The 16336-nt window shown below is 41.5% G+C and overlaps 1 protein-coding gene across 14 annotated transcripts in view; it reads right to left on the minus strand.

The window, feature by feature from the left end:
- Nucleotides 1-16336, minus strand: part of MAP2K4 (mitogen-activated protein kinase kinase 4) — a 169692-nt gene that overhangs the window by 129747 nt on the left and 23609 nt on the right. For 8 of the 14 annotated variants that reach the window (XR_012154740.2, XM_073310273.2, XM_073310261.2 and 5 more), the window contains exon 2: nt 10561-10593. The exons of 3 other annotated variants lie outside the window; for them this stretch is intronic. Coding sequence is in view for 10 of the 11 variants with exons in the window: in XM_073310273.2 (XP_073166374.1) it covers nt 10561-10593 (33 nt within the window). In the remaining variant the exon portion in view is untranslated. Of the gene's footprint in view, nt 1-2130; nt 9469-10560; nt 10594-11656; nt 11856-16336 lie in introns of those variants that run through there. 3 more of the 14 variants (XM_073310267.2, XM_073310271.2, XM_073310268.2) reach the window with 3 other exon arrangements.

Genomic DNA, 16336 nt, shown 5'->3' on the forward strand with positions numbered 1-16336 from the left:
TTTCTTGGGATGTAGGCTTCCGATAGCTTCTGCAGCTTTGATTTAAAATAATCCCAGGCCTCCTCTACCTTTAGATCTATAAATTTTTCAGTCCAATCCACTTCCCTAACTAATTTCCTTAATTTTTGAAAATCAGCCCTTTTGAAATCAAAAACCCTAGTTGCAGATTTATTTTTGTTAATCCTTCCGTTCAGTTTGAACTGAATTAGCTCATGATCACTTGAGCCAAGACTATCCCCTACAACCATTTCTTCTATGGAGTCCTCACTACTCACCAAAACCAAATCTAAAATGGCATCCCCTCTAGTCGGTTCAGCAACTACTTGCTGAAGGAATCCATCAGCTATCGCATCTAGGAAAATCTGAGCCCTATTATTATTACTAGCACTTGTCCTCCAGTCTATATCTGGGAAGTTAAAGTCTCCCAAGATCACACAGTTTCCATTAGTATTTACTTTATTAAAAACATTAAAAAGGGCTCTATCCATATCCAAATTAGATCCCGGCGGTCTATAGCACACCCCAAGCACTATTCCAGGGGAGGCTCTAATAGTTTTCTTCCCCAATGTAGTTTTTGCCCAGACGGACTCAGTCATATCCATTTCATTGCTTCTTATTTCTTTACATTCTACCTCATCATTGATATACAGTGCTACTCCACCACCTTTACCTTTATTTCGGTCTTTCCTACACAGCACATACCCCTCAATACCCGTACTCCAGTCATGACGACTATTCCACCCTGTTTCCGTTATCCCTATAATATCTGGTTTCACTTCCTGCACCAGTAGCTCTAGTTCCTCCATTTTGTTACCTAGGCACCTCGCATTAGTGTACAAACGTCTTAATTTTTGCCATTTGGCCTCACTCACATTCTGTACCCTATTAGGCACGGTCATTCTACAGCCAGTATAACCTATTAGACTGGTATCTACACTGCCCTTCCTCCTACCCACGGCTGTATCCTTTCTTACTTTGTTTTCTTTCCTCTCAATACTAAAATCCGGTGTGGAGATTACCTGGACATCTCCCAACCATCTCCCCCAAATTCCTAGTTTAAAGCTCTCTTAATCAGTTGTGCCAGCCTCCATCCTAGAAGTCTATTTCCTTCCCTACTCAGATGAAGTCCATCCCGAGAGAACTGTCCTCTGTCCATGAATGCCTCCCAGTGGCCATACATCCCAAAGCCCTCCTTATAGCACCACTGCCTAAGCCATCTATTGATAGTCATAATCTTGTCACACCTTTGTTGCCCTTCTCTAGGAACAGGCAGAATCCCACTAAAGATCACCCGAGCCTCGATTTCCTTAAGCATCTTCACCAGCCTAGCATAGTCTCCCTTAATACTTTCCAGAGAGAATCTAGCCGTATCATTTGTTCCCACATGAAGGATAATTAGGGGATTCTTTCCCGCTCCCTTTAGAATCCTTTTCAACCGCAGGTCTACATCCCGTATCTTAGCACCTGGAAGACAGCACACCCTCCTATTCTCTGGATCAGCTCTGGTTACAGGCCAATCTATTCTTCTCAGTAAAGAGTCCCCAATCACATAGATCTGCCTTTTCCTAGTGACGGTGCTATTCTCCAGTCTATCCCCTGTTCCCTCTGGCTGCAAATTCTTTCCATTCCTAATCTCCCTTGTAATCCTCTTTAACCCATCCTGTACCCTCCTGGGGCTCATATTTGGTATAATCTCCATTAACTCTTTCCCTTTTCCTATAGGACTAGCCGCTCTTCTCTTCTTCCTTGCCCTTCCACCTTCAGTGACTACCTGCTGAGCCCCTTCTTCATTTTCCAACTCTGCAAACCTATTCTTGAGCTCTATTTCTCTTTCACTAGCTCGTCTTTTCCTCTGCCTGGTTCTTTTACTCACATGCTTCCACTGACCACTTTCCTCACCCAGTCTCCCCTCAGAATTCCCCAGCCCTGATTCCACCTGCAAGTCTGAGCTTTTCCCTTCAGATACCTCATGTCTTTGCTCCATAATCTGCTCAAACACCTTCCTAAACTCTACCAGACTTTCCACCTGCATCTCCAAACCTCGGATCTTTTCCTCCATCAGCTCTATCAGACGGCATTTCATACAGATAAAACTCTTACCAGGTGCCCTCTCCAGGATCATGTACATACCACAGCTTCCACATACAGTCATCCTCAGTGTGTCTTCCGCGACATGGGTCACTCCCACTGCTGCCTCTTTATCTGTCATAGCCTTGCCACCTAAATCCTGTTAATCTGGGAAACACAAACCACACCAAAACACCACCACCCACAACAACAACAAAAAACACACCCCAAACAAGCACCACAACACAAACTCCCCTTACAAACTCCCACTCAAACTCCCCTGTTTACAGCTCTGTTTGCTAGCTCCTGTGTCGCTCCAGCTGTCTGTGTCGCTGCCTGACTGGCTGGCTGCCTTTCAGGACCCCTAGTCAGAGAAGCCCCACCCCCTAATCAGGGCTCAGATTCTCTCCCAGCACAAAGCCCCTACAAGCCTCTACACATAAAAATACTACAAAAACTACAAAACCAAAAACAAATACAAATACCTTCTCCTCCAACAGAACTCCCACTCAAACTCCCCTGTTTACAGCTCTGTTTGCTAGCTCCTGTACTGCTGCAGCTGTCTGTGCATCCACAGGTCCATCAGTGACAAGTATCTCAACAGTGCCACGCAGAATAGACAGCTGTGAAGGAACTGGGTCTTGTCAAGGTTGTGTAGCAATCTCCACTACAGTGATGGTGCACTGTTCTGATCAACTTTGTTCTGGTGCCAAAAGACTTGGTGTTGGAGTCACAGAAGTAAATAGTTCCAGGGTCAGTGCCATACGGTTTCCTAAAGTTCTGGTTTTTGGAACCAGGTGCTTTCATGCCATATGGTTGGAACCAGCTTGAGACCAAACTTTGGTGGGAACCTGTTCTGGCCCATGAAGTCTCAGAAGATGTTTGGTTTCACATGGAGGTTTTCCTCTTAAAGGAAGCTCAGGTGGATAACCTACCCCTGGGACTTCTAGCTCCCAGTGGTCTGTCAGAGGACAATGCTGTCATTGTTGTCATTCAAGTCGCAGTTCTTAAAGGCAAAGAGCCCACACTCTCACTCTTTAGCTCGGAAGATCCCTGTATGTAGGGGTAGCAAGCCTTGGTTCAGGCTCAGGTCTTATTTACTTGGTCATTACTAGCTCAGGAGCCGATGGACTTCCAAATCACACTTTTACTGGGAATGCACAGTTCTCACAAACAAAGTGATTTATGGTCTGTTCAAAGTTGGGGAAGCTCCCTCACAAACATCACTTTGATATTTTTGGAGACTATACATAAGTTTAGATCTAATTTGCTACATTTTTCTTAACCGTCAAGAAACAAACAGCATTTCAATTGTGCTTCCTGCTGCTCTATAGCTGCACTGCATTTCTGGAAGGATTTGACTAACTACTTATAAATCAACGTATCAAGGTGCTCTCAATCTGGCTGGAAACAGAATACGATAGCTTTCAGTCACTGTTCTCCCTTAGAATTCATAGATGGTACTGATGGTTCTTGAGTCTTGTGGCACTGTCCTCCATTCCAAATTGGGGTATATAACTGGCTGCCACCATAACTACAGATTTCTGTGAGTATGCATCCATACCACCGGGCTTTTCCATTCTCTTTGGAAATGACAGCTTAGTCTTTGTTCAAATGCACAAACTTCCCCGATACAAAGTTTCAAGAAACAAAATGGATTGTTTCACATAGCTCTTTGGCATGGAAGAGTCAGTCATTGTGAGATGCCATCAGAGGCCTTTTGTTTGAGTCTCAAACATAGGACACTGTACAGTTTCTACAGTTACTGCAGCTTTGAAAACAGAACTTTCAAGTTGTTAATGAGGTAAATAAAGTAAAGTGCAAGGAAAAAAGGCACCTTGAAAGGAAACTAATTGGGAACAAAGGAATTATCACAACTGGTCTTGAAGCTTAATCAAATATTTCTATTTGCAACAGGATGTTGAAGCATAAGTGTTCATAGATAATAGAAGAAGAGGAGGACTTGTGGCACCTTAGAGACTAACAAATTTATTTGAGCATAAGCTTTCGTGAGCTACAGCTCACTTCATTGGATGCATAATAATAGAGTGCAGCTTGCAGTGTCAGGTCATTCTGCAAACCAAAGCAGAAAGATAGGGATTTAATGGTTTTCCTATTATGCAAAGTTGCAGAGGACTAAAAATCCAATGTGCTTCTGAAGATGTCTACATGAGACACCTTGAAGGTTTTGGCTCTAGAAATATAAATTGCAATCTGCAGGTAGCACTTCTATTAAGAGCTCTGGATACTCTTCTTCTGGGATCTAGTTCAATAAGATTTACTGTTCCTCCAACATTCACTTCTGGTCAAGAAAAAGGTGAAGGCAGCTATTGGGGTTCCTATCGAACTGCAAGATCTAGTAAGTTGATCTCACTGACTGACACAATCATCGCAGAAGATCTCCAAATCTAAAACCCATGGAACACACCATTTTGTGCTCAAATATAACCAATTCCCCCAACAAAAAGTAAGCAAGGGTAGACCTTTATCCTGGTACACACAGAATTCTAGTTCTAACCTCAATTTTAGGAAATTATCACCTCCTAAAGCCCCTAAAAAAACTGCATCAGAAGACAGCACTTGTTCCAGTTACCAGCCTCATGCGTGTCCTCAATTTCTTTTAGAGCTTGCACAGTCTAGATTGAATCCTCCACTCCTAGCTTCCTCCAATTGTCCCTAATCCCCAAACAATAGATGCTTTACATCTGAATGTAAATGACAGAGTACCAGCTGGGGATCTGACTGGCTGCTGAACAGTCTCCTAAAGGCTTTTTGTAACCCCCTTGCTGTGGAACCTGAGGGTGGAAAAAGTCAGTAAGCGCTATCCAATTCATTTGCATTGGAGCTATACAAACTTTGAACAGAAGAAGAATTCAAACTCAGACATACAAATGTTAAAACTAACAAACAGCCTTAAGCTGTTTATAAAAAAAGTTTATATTTTCACTACAGTATTGTGTAACTGTTCTGTGGTGCCATCTAGACATGTTGAGAGGTGGCTGTTTAGAACCACATGTGAAGGCTTTTGGAGGATGGTTCGATGGTGACTGGTAATTTATAAATACAATACAGTATAACAGATAACATGGGAAAGATGTAGTATTAAAGAAGGAACCTACAAAGTAGCAACAGTTGAAAACAGCTAGCCTGAAAAAGAATTCTTAATGATGACAACACTTCTAACAGCTTTGAGCAAATTCCACAGCTTCTCAACCAGGAAAAATAAAGTTAAATTGGAACACTACCTTAATTATCAAAGGAGAGGTACTTCAAATTGTTTAAACAATCACCCCAGAAACAGACAAAATGCAGATAAAACTATAAAAGGTCTTTTGACCACTTTTCTGGCTGTTGAAGACAGACAATGTTTTTCATTTTGGCTTTCCACACACACATACTTATCAGCAAACAGTGGTTAATGGAAAAAGTGTATAAAAGAACCAGACTGGGGAACATAGGCCTCTCCCCTTCTGACAGTTTCAACACAGCAAGAGAGCAAACAGATATCAACTTTAGGGCTTCTGAAGGTGAGAGGCTGTGCACTCAGGCTCAACTGGACCCTGCTGCTTGGTATTCAGAGGATTTTAATATTTTTGATATCATCTTTGGAGAAAAATGCAAAGGGAAATGGAAACAGGCTATCTTTCTCTGGGGAAACAGAAGCTGTATGCTCAATCTTGCTTTCAGTTACTTCCTGGAGCTGTGCCTGAGTGCACAAGACAGAAGCTGCGGGCACAAGCTGCTGGGAAAGGAAAGTTGGATTTATTTTTTTTTGGAGATCAGGAAGTTGATCACACTGCAGCTTTCCCCCTCATCAAGTAATATTAGTAGTAAGACTGGTTAGCACAATGGTGTCTAACACGCAGCTCAGCAGAAAACCACTCTCTCATCTGCCTCAGTCAGCAATCCACAGTTTAAACAAAGCACCAAAGTAGGCAGAGCTGAAATTCTTAAGGGTGCAGCACATACATTGAATTTAACAAACAGATACTGTGAAAGGATTGTGGGGAATTTAAGATCAAATATTGCCAATTTCTGTGGGTATACAACAGTAATTCAGGTGTCTACTTCACGGATTCAAAAGGGAGAACCGGCAAACAAACTCAGATTGCACAACTTTTGCCCAATGTGGAATATTAATACCCATTTACTTCAGCTTTCCACCCTCAAGCATGCAAAACTGAAAGAACATCTGCAAATAAACAGTCCAATTTATGTTTCTTTGGCAGAAAAATAGATTTGCGGTATAAATTGTTGCTCATCTGCAAGGAGGCCAAGGGGAAGGAGAAGCTGGGCTGCGCGCTATTTAGGACTAACAAACTAGAATGCTGTAATACAACTGTACATTCAATTAGCTTACCTCTTATTTAATTCTTATATTGTATTCATAAAAAAATAGGGTCAGATTTTCAAAAGCGCTCAAAAGCCAACAGCTCTCCTAATGCTCTGTGGAGCTGCTGGGTGCAGAGCACTTCTGAAAAAATTGTGCACAAGCCAAATATTATTTACCTGTTCAAAGACTATCACAGAACAACTGAAATGTTTTCACACACTCTCTATTCTAAAAGGACATGACATTTCTGCTAAACATGCACACAAAATATTCAGCTAATACTTCTGCCAACATTCTTCTAAACCCAATTTTGATGAAAAAATACATATGGAAACTATTGTAATGGTAAGTTTAAGTGAGTAAAATTGCCCCCCTTTAAAAATCAGCGTTTATAATGGGAAGCACTTAGTCCAGTAGTCTGCCATTTTTACTACACACTAAACTTATTTTCTGTTGAAAACTTGTTTTATGACAACTAGCAAATTCTGTTGGTCAAAAAGTTCCCTTGATATTTTAACTACTCACTTATTTCATTTATTAAAATATTCACCTCACAAGCCCAAACGCCTTTCAGCAGAAAATACCCCTCAAATGATGAGCAACGATTTGTCAGAAGTACACAAACACCGATATTTACCCTTAAGTATTTCTAAGCATATTCTCTCAGAGGGCCTGCTGTGCTAACAAGTAAAACTTCTGTCTCAACAAAATACATTAGAGGTTTTCCTCCCCCATTCTCAACCAACAAATTTTTTCCCCCATTTTAGTATACAGATTTCCAAGGTGGAGAGGGCTGTGTACAACAATTTATTTAGAAGTCTATAGTCTGGCAGGATTTAGACTCTTCAAACACTTCCCTCTGAAGATTGTTGAGCCTTTCACATTTTGTCACCCCATGGCAACAATTAGGAACTGAATTATGTAAGCCAATTGAATTCATTTCAAGAATGGACACTAGCAGTAATCTGAATATACGTATTTGAATTTACCTAAGATCAAAATCACTTTCAATTTTCCAAGGACTGATCAAGATTAAGGAGGCAGGTAAACCCATTTGTTGGCCTTGCTCTTTTTGCCAGATGTAACAAGCTTCCAAGGAAGTTTTACATGTGAAGTTTTCAGTTCAAAATTATTTTTTGCCAACATTTCCTGTATATGTAATGATTGAAACAGATGAGTGTGCAGGAACTCAAAGATCTACATGGATAGTTATTCATTAGTAAAATGCTCTGAATACAGATCAGTTATTTTTAATCCACTATTATTTTCCACCTGCATTTAAAGATGAACTAAGGTGCTTTGATAAACAGGCAAGAGGTTTGAGTTCAGCCCCTGTGAATGCCTCTGTATTTGCTGCTAGGTACTGATCCTGCAAAATCTTTAAATATGTAAGCAGATGCACTGACTTTAATGGGATTACTCACATGTTTAATGTTATGTATGTGTGTAAGTGTTTGCACAACTGGGACACTACCTTGTAAATTCTCCACACGGCAACTGCAAGCAACTCACAACAGATACCCCTACATCCTCCATCTCAACAATATACTAGGGGGACTGTCTCCATCATCCAAAGTGAGTGCACATCACTGCCAAAGAAGATCGAACTAAATCACATTTCAACCTTCAGACACAGAAACAAAACAGCTTTCACCCAAATTAATGGACCTCAAACATACAGTAACATGACTTTAAAGAAAAGTTTCATTTCTTCTGGAGTCCCCACTGGCTGACCTAGCACTGTGTTCCTGGGATGTTTGGCATACACAGTACATAGGTCATTGACAGAAACACAGCCCATATGATTTTTTCCAAGCTCTTAGATGATAGATGCATTTTATTCCACTGGGCTGGCAAAGATGTCTCCCTCTTACTCATTGGTTTACTCTGTGCTTAGCATATTCCTACCTGAGAAACTCTCAACTCCTTCAGGGGGCAAAATGACAACTTCCTTCTTTGAGGTCCTCTCATCAGTTCACTGATGGAGATCTGTCTGCACGCTTGTGCTTCCTGTGAAATTTTGGAATGACCCTTGCTCTGCATACATACCATTCTGCTGGCCGAGCCCATACTTTTGTTTCATTTCATTATCAGGGACCTGTGTTCTGTTTAAGAGTTCAGCTGCTTATTCCCTTCACAAAGCCAGACTTCTCTGACACAGCAGGACCACGTCTAGTGGAAAAGATTATTTCCCCATGAACATTCTGGTTGCAGGTGGGGAATAAGAAGTTGGAGCATGTGGACTGAAAAAAGATCCTGGTTTTATGCAAGAGTCCCTAGTGGAGAAATAAATAAATAAATAAATTCAAACTCTGCAGAGGTATTTCTGGTCAGAAAGTTTTCAGTGTCCATGGTACAGAAGAGGATCTGTAAAACGCTGACACAAGATTAAGGACAATGTCCTGAGCAAATATTAAGGCAACCTTTCCTAAAATGTCAAGTTTGATGTCAGAACTTAGTGTGCCAGCTTTTCTCAGAAAGAAATTCACTGTGTAACAAACTGTTTCACCTGTGGTCCAGGAACACCCATATATCATCACAGTAAACTAACTAGACGTTATGGGGAGGGGGAGGTCAGTTTGCTTGTTTGGTTTTTAAGAAAACATTTTTTGATCTGAGCAGCAATCAGCTAGGCATTCACTAGGAAGACTGAATACCTGGAAGTTTTACGTAAGTTTTGTGTAAAGTTTTTATTTTATAAAATGGATTTGAAAACACTGCTTTCCAGAGGAACTTTAGAATTTGCCACACTCTAGGACAAACCATATTGTTAAAGGACATGCATTGTTCTCCAGTTCAGTCCCACTGGCACAGTGGTGACTCAAGTTGGCCTGCTATGCACTGAATCTTTGTAAGTGTACCTCTCGTAAAAGGTTTCAGAGTGGTAGTCGTGTTAGTCTGTATCAGCAAAAAGAACAAGGAGTACTTGTGGCACCTTAGAGACTAACAGATTTATTTGGGCATAAGCTTTCATGGGTTAAAACCCACTTCATCAGATGCATGCCTTGTAAAAGTTTTCCAAACAGAGACGCAGTGGTCTGCAAATAGCAGTGAACAGACATATAAACCCTGTCAACCCACAATGCAGGATATTCTCATTAGAGCATCTCAAAATAAATTAGTTTATATTCATTTTTCTAGCGAGCATGTATACTGGATATCAGTCTTTAAATTCCAAGACACCAATTATTGAATGTTAGCAATTAACTCTAGATATCTGACTTCAGTTAAAATAAATATGCATATTTATCAAGTGCAAATAAAAATTTAAAATATATATTTAAAACGCAGAATGAGATGCAGAGTGGATTTTTACTGAACTACAGAACATTTACCAAATAGAGGTGCCATCAAAACTATGTTTTGGTCTCCAATAAAACTCCACTAACTCATGACAGGCAATTGTGAAGGGTACTGTGATTTGAGTGACATAGCAATGCAAAGTATGAAAAGCCATTAGAGAAACAATAAAAAAATTAATCCTAAAGAGCTTCCATTAGTCATCAAAAATTGCTTTGCAATGACTGATTTTAGTCTCACCTTCCAAAAGTCTAGCCTCAATTGAAATAGCCAGCCAAGTTTAGGAAGTTACCTACATTACTCCCCTCCTTCCACAGAGGTGCACAGATAGTAACAATGATCCAAATCAATATCAGTGTGACCATTACCTACACAAGGAACTTTTTTAGGTGCTCAGATCCAAATATGTTGCACTGTTTAACTTAATTCATTTTTCTTAATATAAAGTTACATAAGAAGCAAAGCGCTCTTTGAGGAACACTTCTAGTTTAATAAAGCAGCTGCAATTCAAAAAGTCAAATCCCACCTGATTCATACTCCACTGGAGTTTGGCAGTGTGTGAAACTCCAATGAATAACAGGACTATCTGTGTACCTCTAGTTCATTATTCACTTGTTACAGATATGTAAGTGTAAAAGACATGTGCAAGTTTTACAACCAATGGCCTAATAGAAAACCATTTGTGTTTTTTTTTGTTTTTGTTTTTAAACTTTTTAAACAATATGAAAAATGGAAGCTCAATCAATGTATAATTGCCATGGTTGGTTAGTTGGAACAACAGTGGATACATTCCCAGAACCAAGACTGATATAAAAAAATAAAAATAAAAGTAGCATAATACTATAAAATTTGTAGCTTACTTTGTGCCTTTTCACAGAAGTTTATCTGAAAGCCTAAAGCAAAAAAGATAAGTTCTAGTTCATTCACTGGAAGTCACAGAATTGCATAACTATTAAAAGTCACATGTTTCAATTATCATTATTAGAGACTAAAAATGCTGAATAAAACGGGTTTCATGGGCAAAGTGTCATCCTGAGAAACTAACAAGAAGTGCAGTCATCTCAATCTCCTTCATTTACATCCCATGCATTTTCAGCAGCTCTGTATTGTCCAAAATGCCAAGAAAGAAATCAATCAATGGCCAGATCTGGTCAAGAGGGAATCAGCTTATGAGAGTGTTAGCTTCATTGTCAAGTTAATAAAAATAAAGCAGTCATAACTCCTTGGATACCTTTGCAAATCCATTCAAACAATTTTGCTAATATAGGTCTTCTGCAGTAGCAAGTCACATTCTTGACGATTAAGACATTAAGGAGAATACTGTGTCCCAATGAAGCCAAAGATGTTAATTAATTTCTGATTGAGGTAAGTGACATTTGAAAATATTTCATCAAGTCGAACAGTATTTTACTTAGCATTTCCCAACAAGCAACATTCAGTTTGTTAACATCTGTGCAACAATGGAGGACCAGTTCTTTTAAAACCTGCACTAATAAGAATATCAGACTAAATCAAACAAGTTTTTTCAGCTGAAATAAGGTAAATTACATTACATTTCTCCTTTAAGAGGCAGACAGTGCTCCCCTGGTTTTGATTATGTAAAAGTGATTTACATGGCTCACCTACCCAACATTTGCGAGACTAAGGATTTATACCCTATTTCTGATTTTCAAGATACTTCTCTATGCAGGCAGTTGCAGTCTTTCCTCTCCCTCCACTCTCACTCTCACCCCCACCCCCACCAACTAGACTTCAACCAGGAATAATTCTCCTCAGTCCTAGTGATCTGTTCAGTTCCTTTGGGGTATAAATGGAAAGAACCTGAGAACTGATGTTACTCCAGTTCACACACACTGAACAAAATATCCAACTCATGCAGTGTTCACAAATAAAAATCTGGAAATGAAATATGTTAGGTCCATTCACATTATACCAATCATCAGCAGTACTGCCCACCTGCACTGTAGTAAACATCTGATTTGTAGCATTAATTTCTTATATCTCCAGTGTTGCCAAAGCACGATTTTATTGTGAGTCTTGCAATATTTGGCGCTTTTCTGATAGCCCCAGCTTCTAGAGCCCTGTAAGTAATAATCTCAGCTTCTTTTTTCCCCGTAGTCCTCATGATTGCAGAGAAAAGCTAGAAAACATGAACCCTAAAAGATTTCAAAATTTAGAAGACAAATAAAAAGGACTGAATAGTTATTCTTTAAAATCTCATAATTTGGGGACGGCAGGGGGGAAGAGGACTGACTCATAATTTTTGAATGCTTGGGGTTGGCAACACTGCGTCACGTTCCTCAGATAAGAAACCTAAATCCCTAATATAGAATATACAGTCACATTCACCATGCAGTAAATAAACTACTTACCCAGAAAAGGTTTGTTAAACACTACACAATCAACTATACTACAGTGTTAAAAAGCTAAGCACATGGAATTATCAGTCCACTACTTGCAAATTTAAATTTCACACTAAGTAGCTAAAATCTCCAGGATAAACTGATATTGTGCTTGCCCTTTATTCCAATTCTCTGAAAGATACAGTAGCAGCTAAAATTATTCTACAGGTGCAAGTTCTAAAAGAAATCATGCTAACAATACTGACACAAACTTAATAGGCTATCCTTAATGTTGCAATCAGAACACACACTGTAGAACCAAAAGAAAAAAGTCTCCTGCACTCCTGGCAATTTACAAATCACCTATGACGCTGACAATAACACACTCCAGCACTCCACAGAGATTTGACTTCTATCTCCAACAGATACTGAAAACAATACATACACCCCAATTTCATCAAACTCACACTCAGGAAAACTTCAACAGCAACTTAGAATCACAGAAGATTAGGACTGGAAGAGACCTCAGGAGATTATCTAGTCCAACCCCCTGCTCAAAGCAGGACCAACCCCAACTAAATCATCCCAGCCAGGGTTTTGTCAAGCCAGGCCTTAAAAACCTCTAAGGATGGAGATTCCACCACCTCCCTAGGTAACCCATTCCAGTGCTTCATCACCCTCTTAGTGAAATAGTTTTTCCTAATATCCAACCTAGAACTCCCCCACTGCAACGTGAGACCATTGCTCCTTGTTCTATCATCTGCCACCACTCAGAACAGTCTAGCTCCATCCTCTTTGGAATCCCCCTTCGGGTAGTTGAAGACTGTTATCAAATCCCCCCTCACTCTTCTCTTCTGCAGACAAAATAAGCCCAGTTCCCTCAGCCTCTCCTCATAAATCATGCCCCAGCCCTCTAATAATTTTTGTTGCCTTCCACTGGACTCTGTCCAATTTGTCCACATCCTTTCTGTAGTGGGGAGTCCAAAACTGGATGCAATACTCCAGATGTGGACTCCCCAGTGCCAAATAGAGGAGAATAATCACTTCCCTTGATCTGATGGCAATTCTCCTATTAATGCAGCCCAATATGCTGTTAGCCGTCTTGGCAACAAGGGCACGCTGTTGACTCATATCCAGCTTCTCATCCACTGTAATCCCCAGGTCCTTCAACAAATAAAAGGCAGGATGACTTTGCAAATGAATGGACTATGCAACAGGCAAATGGGATGATCTATTTATATTAAAAAGCATGAAGTCACTACGGTATTTGGTGCAGAACAGGTTTCTTGGTCAGCCAGTATACCCTTCAGCCAGGTGATCTAGCTCCTGAAGTAACCCAATTCTCTCTTCTTCACCAATTCCAATTATTTCTTTAAAGCATCTCAGCTTCCAGCATCTTCAAGTTCTCAATGAACTGGCTGTGCAGGAGCATTTCAGTACTGGGCTTAGTCAACTTCACCTGTTCTAGCCACAAATACTGCAGGTCCCCATTCTCAATCTATTCCGAGGCAGGTCAGCTCCTGCTTACTCTATGTGGCCTTTGCCAGGGTTCTTTTCCTTGAGGAACATGCATCTCCACCTTCCAAAGACACTCCACCATCTGAACCTGTCCGTTTGCTAAGTTGTACAAGGATTTCAGCCCGGTGCCTGAAGCATCCCTCTCTTCAGATCTCTCCAGTCCATTACTATGTGGGTCTGCTGGGTAGTGATAGGAGTTACTGCAATCTCTGACACACCCGCCCTACACACCACTTCTGCGTCCATGGTGCAACGCTGTGCCCATGGGTGGCTTATAAGCAGCAAGGATCAAACCTGGATTGGGAACCCTGGATCTAACAGTAGGAGCAGCTTAAAGACCCAGCTCTGCTAGCCAAGACTGTAGCAGGCTTATCAGCCTCCGTACATCACCCAGACACCACAAGAGAGGAAGGGAGCGCCACAACAAGCAGCTGTGTATTACACAGGACACCTCCTCCTTTGTTGGTCTGCCAGTTTCTCTCAATGAAATATTGTAAGAGAGGCACAACTTGTCCACTAACAACTCTGCACTGACCCCCTACCTGACAACTGCTTATTTCTGCTTATCTCAAATCTCCATGGGTTCTTCAGTGCTCTGGTCACACATCTGCTGGGCTCTAGAGTGCGTTCTGTGAAGCTGGGCTTCTTCTCTCCATTGTTGCTGTCTGCTGCCAGGACATTCAAAGCTTTTCCAGCCAGTCTCAAGAGCTTGCTGGCTTCAGCTTCCAGGTTCTATTTCATTTCCATTATCTGCTGTTCCAAGCCACATTCCTTTCTGTCTCCAACTCAGATATTCTTCCTAACCTTGCACCTAGAATCATAGAATATCAGGGTTGGAAGGGACCCCTGAAGGTCATCTAGTCCAACCCCCTGCTCGAAGCAGGACCAATTCCCAGTTAAATCATCCCAGCCAGGGCTTTGTCAAGCCTGACCTTAAAAACTTCTAAGGAAGGAGATTCTACCACCTCCCTAGGCAACGCATTCCAGTGTTTCACCACCCTCTTAGTGAAAAAGTTTTTCCTAATGTCCAATCTAAACCTCCCCTACTGCAACTTGAGACCATAACTCCTCGTTCTGTCATCTGCTACCATTGAGAACAGTCTAGAGCCATCCTCTTTGGAACCCCCTTTCAGGTAGTTGAAAGCAGCTATCAAATCCCCCCTCATTCTTCTCTTCTGCAGGCTAAACAATCCCAGCTCCCTCAGCCTCTCCTCATAACTCATGTGTTCTAGACCCCTAATCATTTTTGTTGCCCTTCGCTGGACTCTCTCCAATTTATCCACATCCTTCTTGTAGTGTGGGGCTCAAAACTGGACACAGTACTCCAGATGAGGCCTCACCAATGTCGAATAGAGGGGAACGATCACGTCCCTCGATCTGCTCGCTATGCCCCTACTTATACATCCCAAAATGCCATTGGCCTACTTGGCAACAAGGGCACACTGCTGACTCATATCCAGCTTCTCGTCCACTGTCACCCCTAGGTCCTTTTCCGCAGAACTGCTGCCTAGCCATTCGGTCCCTTGTCTGTAGCGGTGCATTGGATTCTTCCATCCTAAGTGCAGGACCCTGCACTTATCCTTATTGAACCTCATCAGATTTCTTTTGGCCCAATCCTCCAATTTGTCTAGGTCTTTCTGTATCCTATCCCTCCCCTCCAGCATATCTACCACTCCTCCCAGTTTAGTATCATCCGCACATTTGCTGAGAGTGCAATCCACACCATCCTCCAGATCATTTATGAAGATATTGAACAAAACCGGCCCCAGGACCGACCCTTGGGGCACTCCACTTGATACCGGCTGCCAACTAGACATGGAGCCATTGATCACTACCCGTTGAGCCTGACAATCTAGCCAACTTTCTACCCACCTTAGAGTGCATTCATCCAGCCCATACTTCCTTAACTTGCTGAGAAGAATACTGTGGGAGACCGTGTCAAAAGCTTTGCTAAAGTCAAGAAACAATACATCCACTGCTTTCCCTTCATCCACAGAACCAGTAATCTCATCGTAAAAGGCGATTAGATTAGTCAGGCATGACCTTCCCTTGGTGAATCCATGCTGGCTGTTCCTGATCACTTTCATGCAAGTGCATCAGGATTGATTCTTTGAGGACCTGCTCTATGATTTTTCCAGGGACTGAGGTGAGGCTGACTGGCCTGTAGTTCCCAGGACCCTCCTTCTTCCCTTTTTTAAAGATTGGCACTACATTAGCCTTTTTCCAGTCATCCGGGACTTCCCCGGTTCGCCACGAGTTTTCAAAGATAATGGCCAATGGCTCTGCAATCACAGCCGCCAATTCCTTCAGCCTCTGAATCTCTTCAAACCCTTGATCTTTATACATTTTACATTTTTTTATTGAGATGCTCTAGCTCCACCTTCTAGTCCAAAGCTTCTGCCCAGCTCTGGTTTGGGAGAGGGCTTTCGCCTTCCTCTCCCAAGCCTCTGTCCCAACATGTCACACTGAAGAAGTTCTTCTCCTGGGCTAGCAGCTATTCAACTCCTCCTGCCTTTCTTCCAGATTGCTGGGGATCTAATTCCACTGCCAAGCCTTCCCTGCTCTGTCTGTGGCCAAGTCAGTCTATGGGACATACAATACTGCCATGCAGCCTTGTCACTGGAGTTTCATCTTTCCAGGTAAGCCACCTACTATCACAAGGCAGACGTACATTTCCGCAAGTACCTCTTTTCATTCATGTCATTGCTCTCCAAAGTGGTTATGTTTCTTCCTGCATCCTGCTTAAGTTGTAACCCCAGATCTGCAGTCTTTTGCT

Source organism: Lepidochelys kempii, chromosome 14 (assembly GCF_965140285.1).
Source record: "Lepidochelys kempii isolate rLepKem1 chromosome 14, rLepKem1.hap1, whole genome shotgun sequence".
NCBI lineage: Eukaryota > Metazoa > Chordata > Testudines > Cheloniidae > Lepidochelys > Lepidochelys kempii.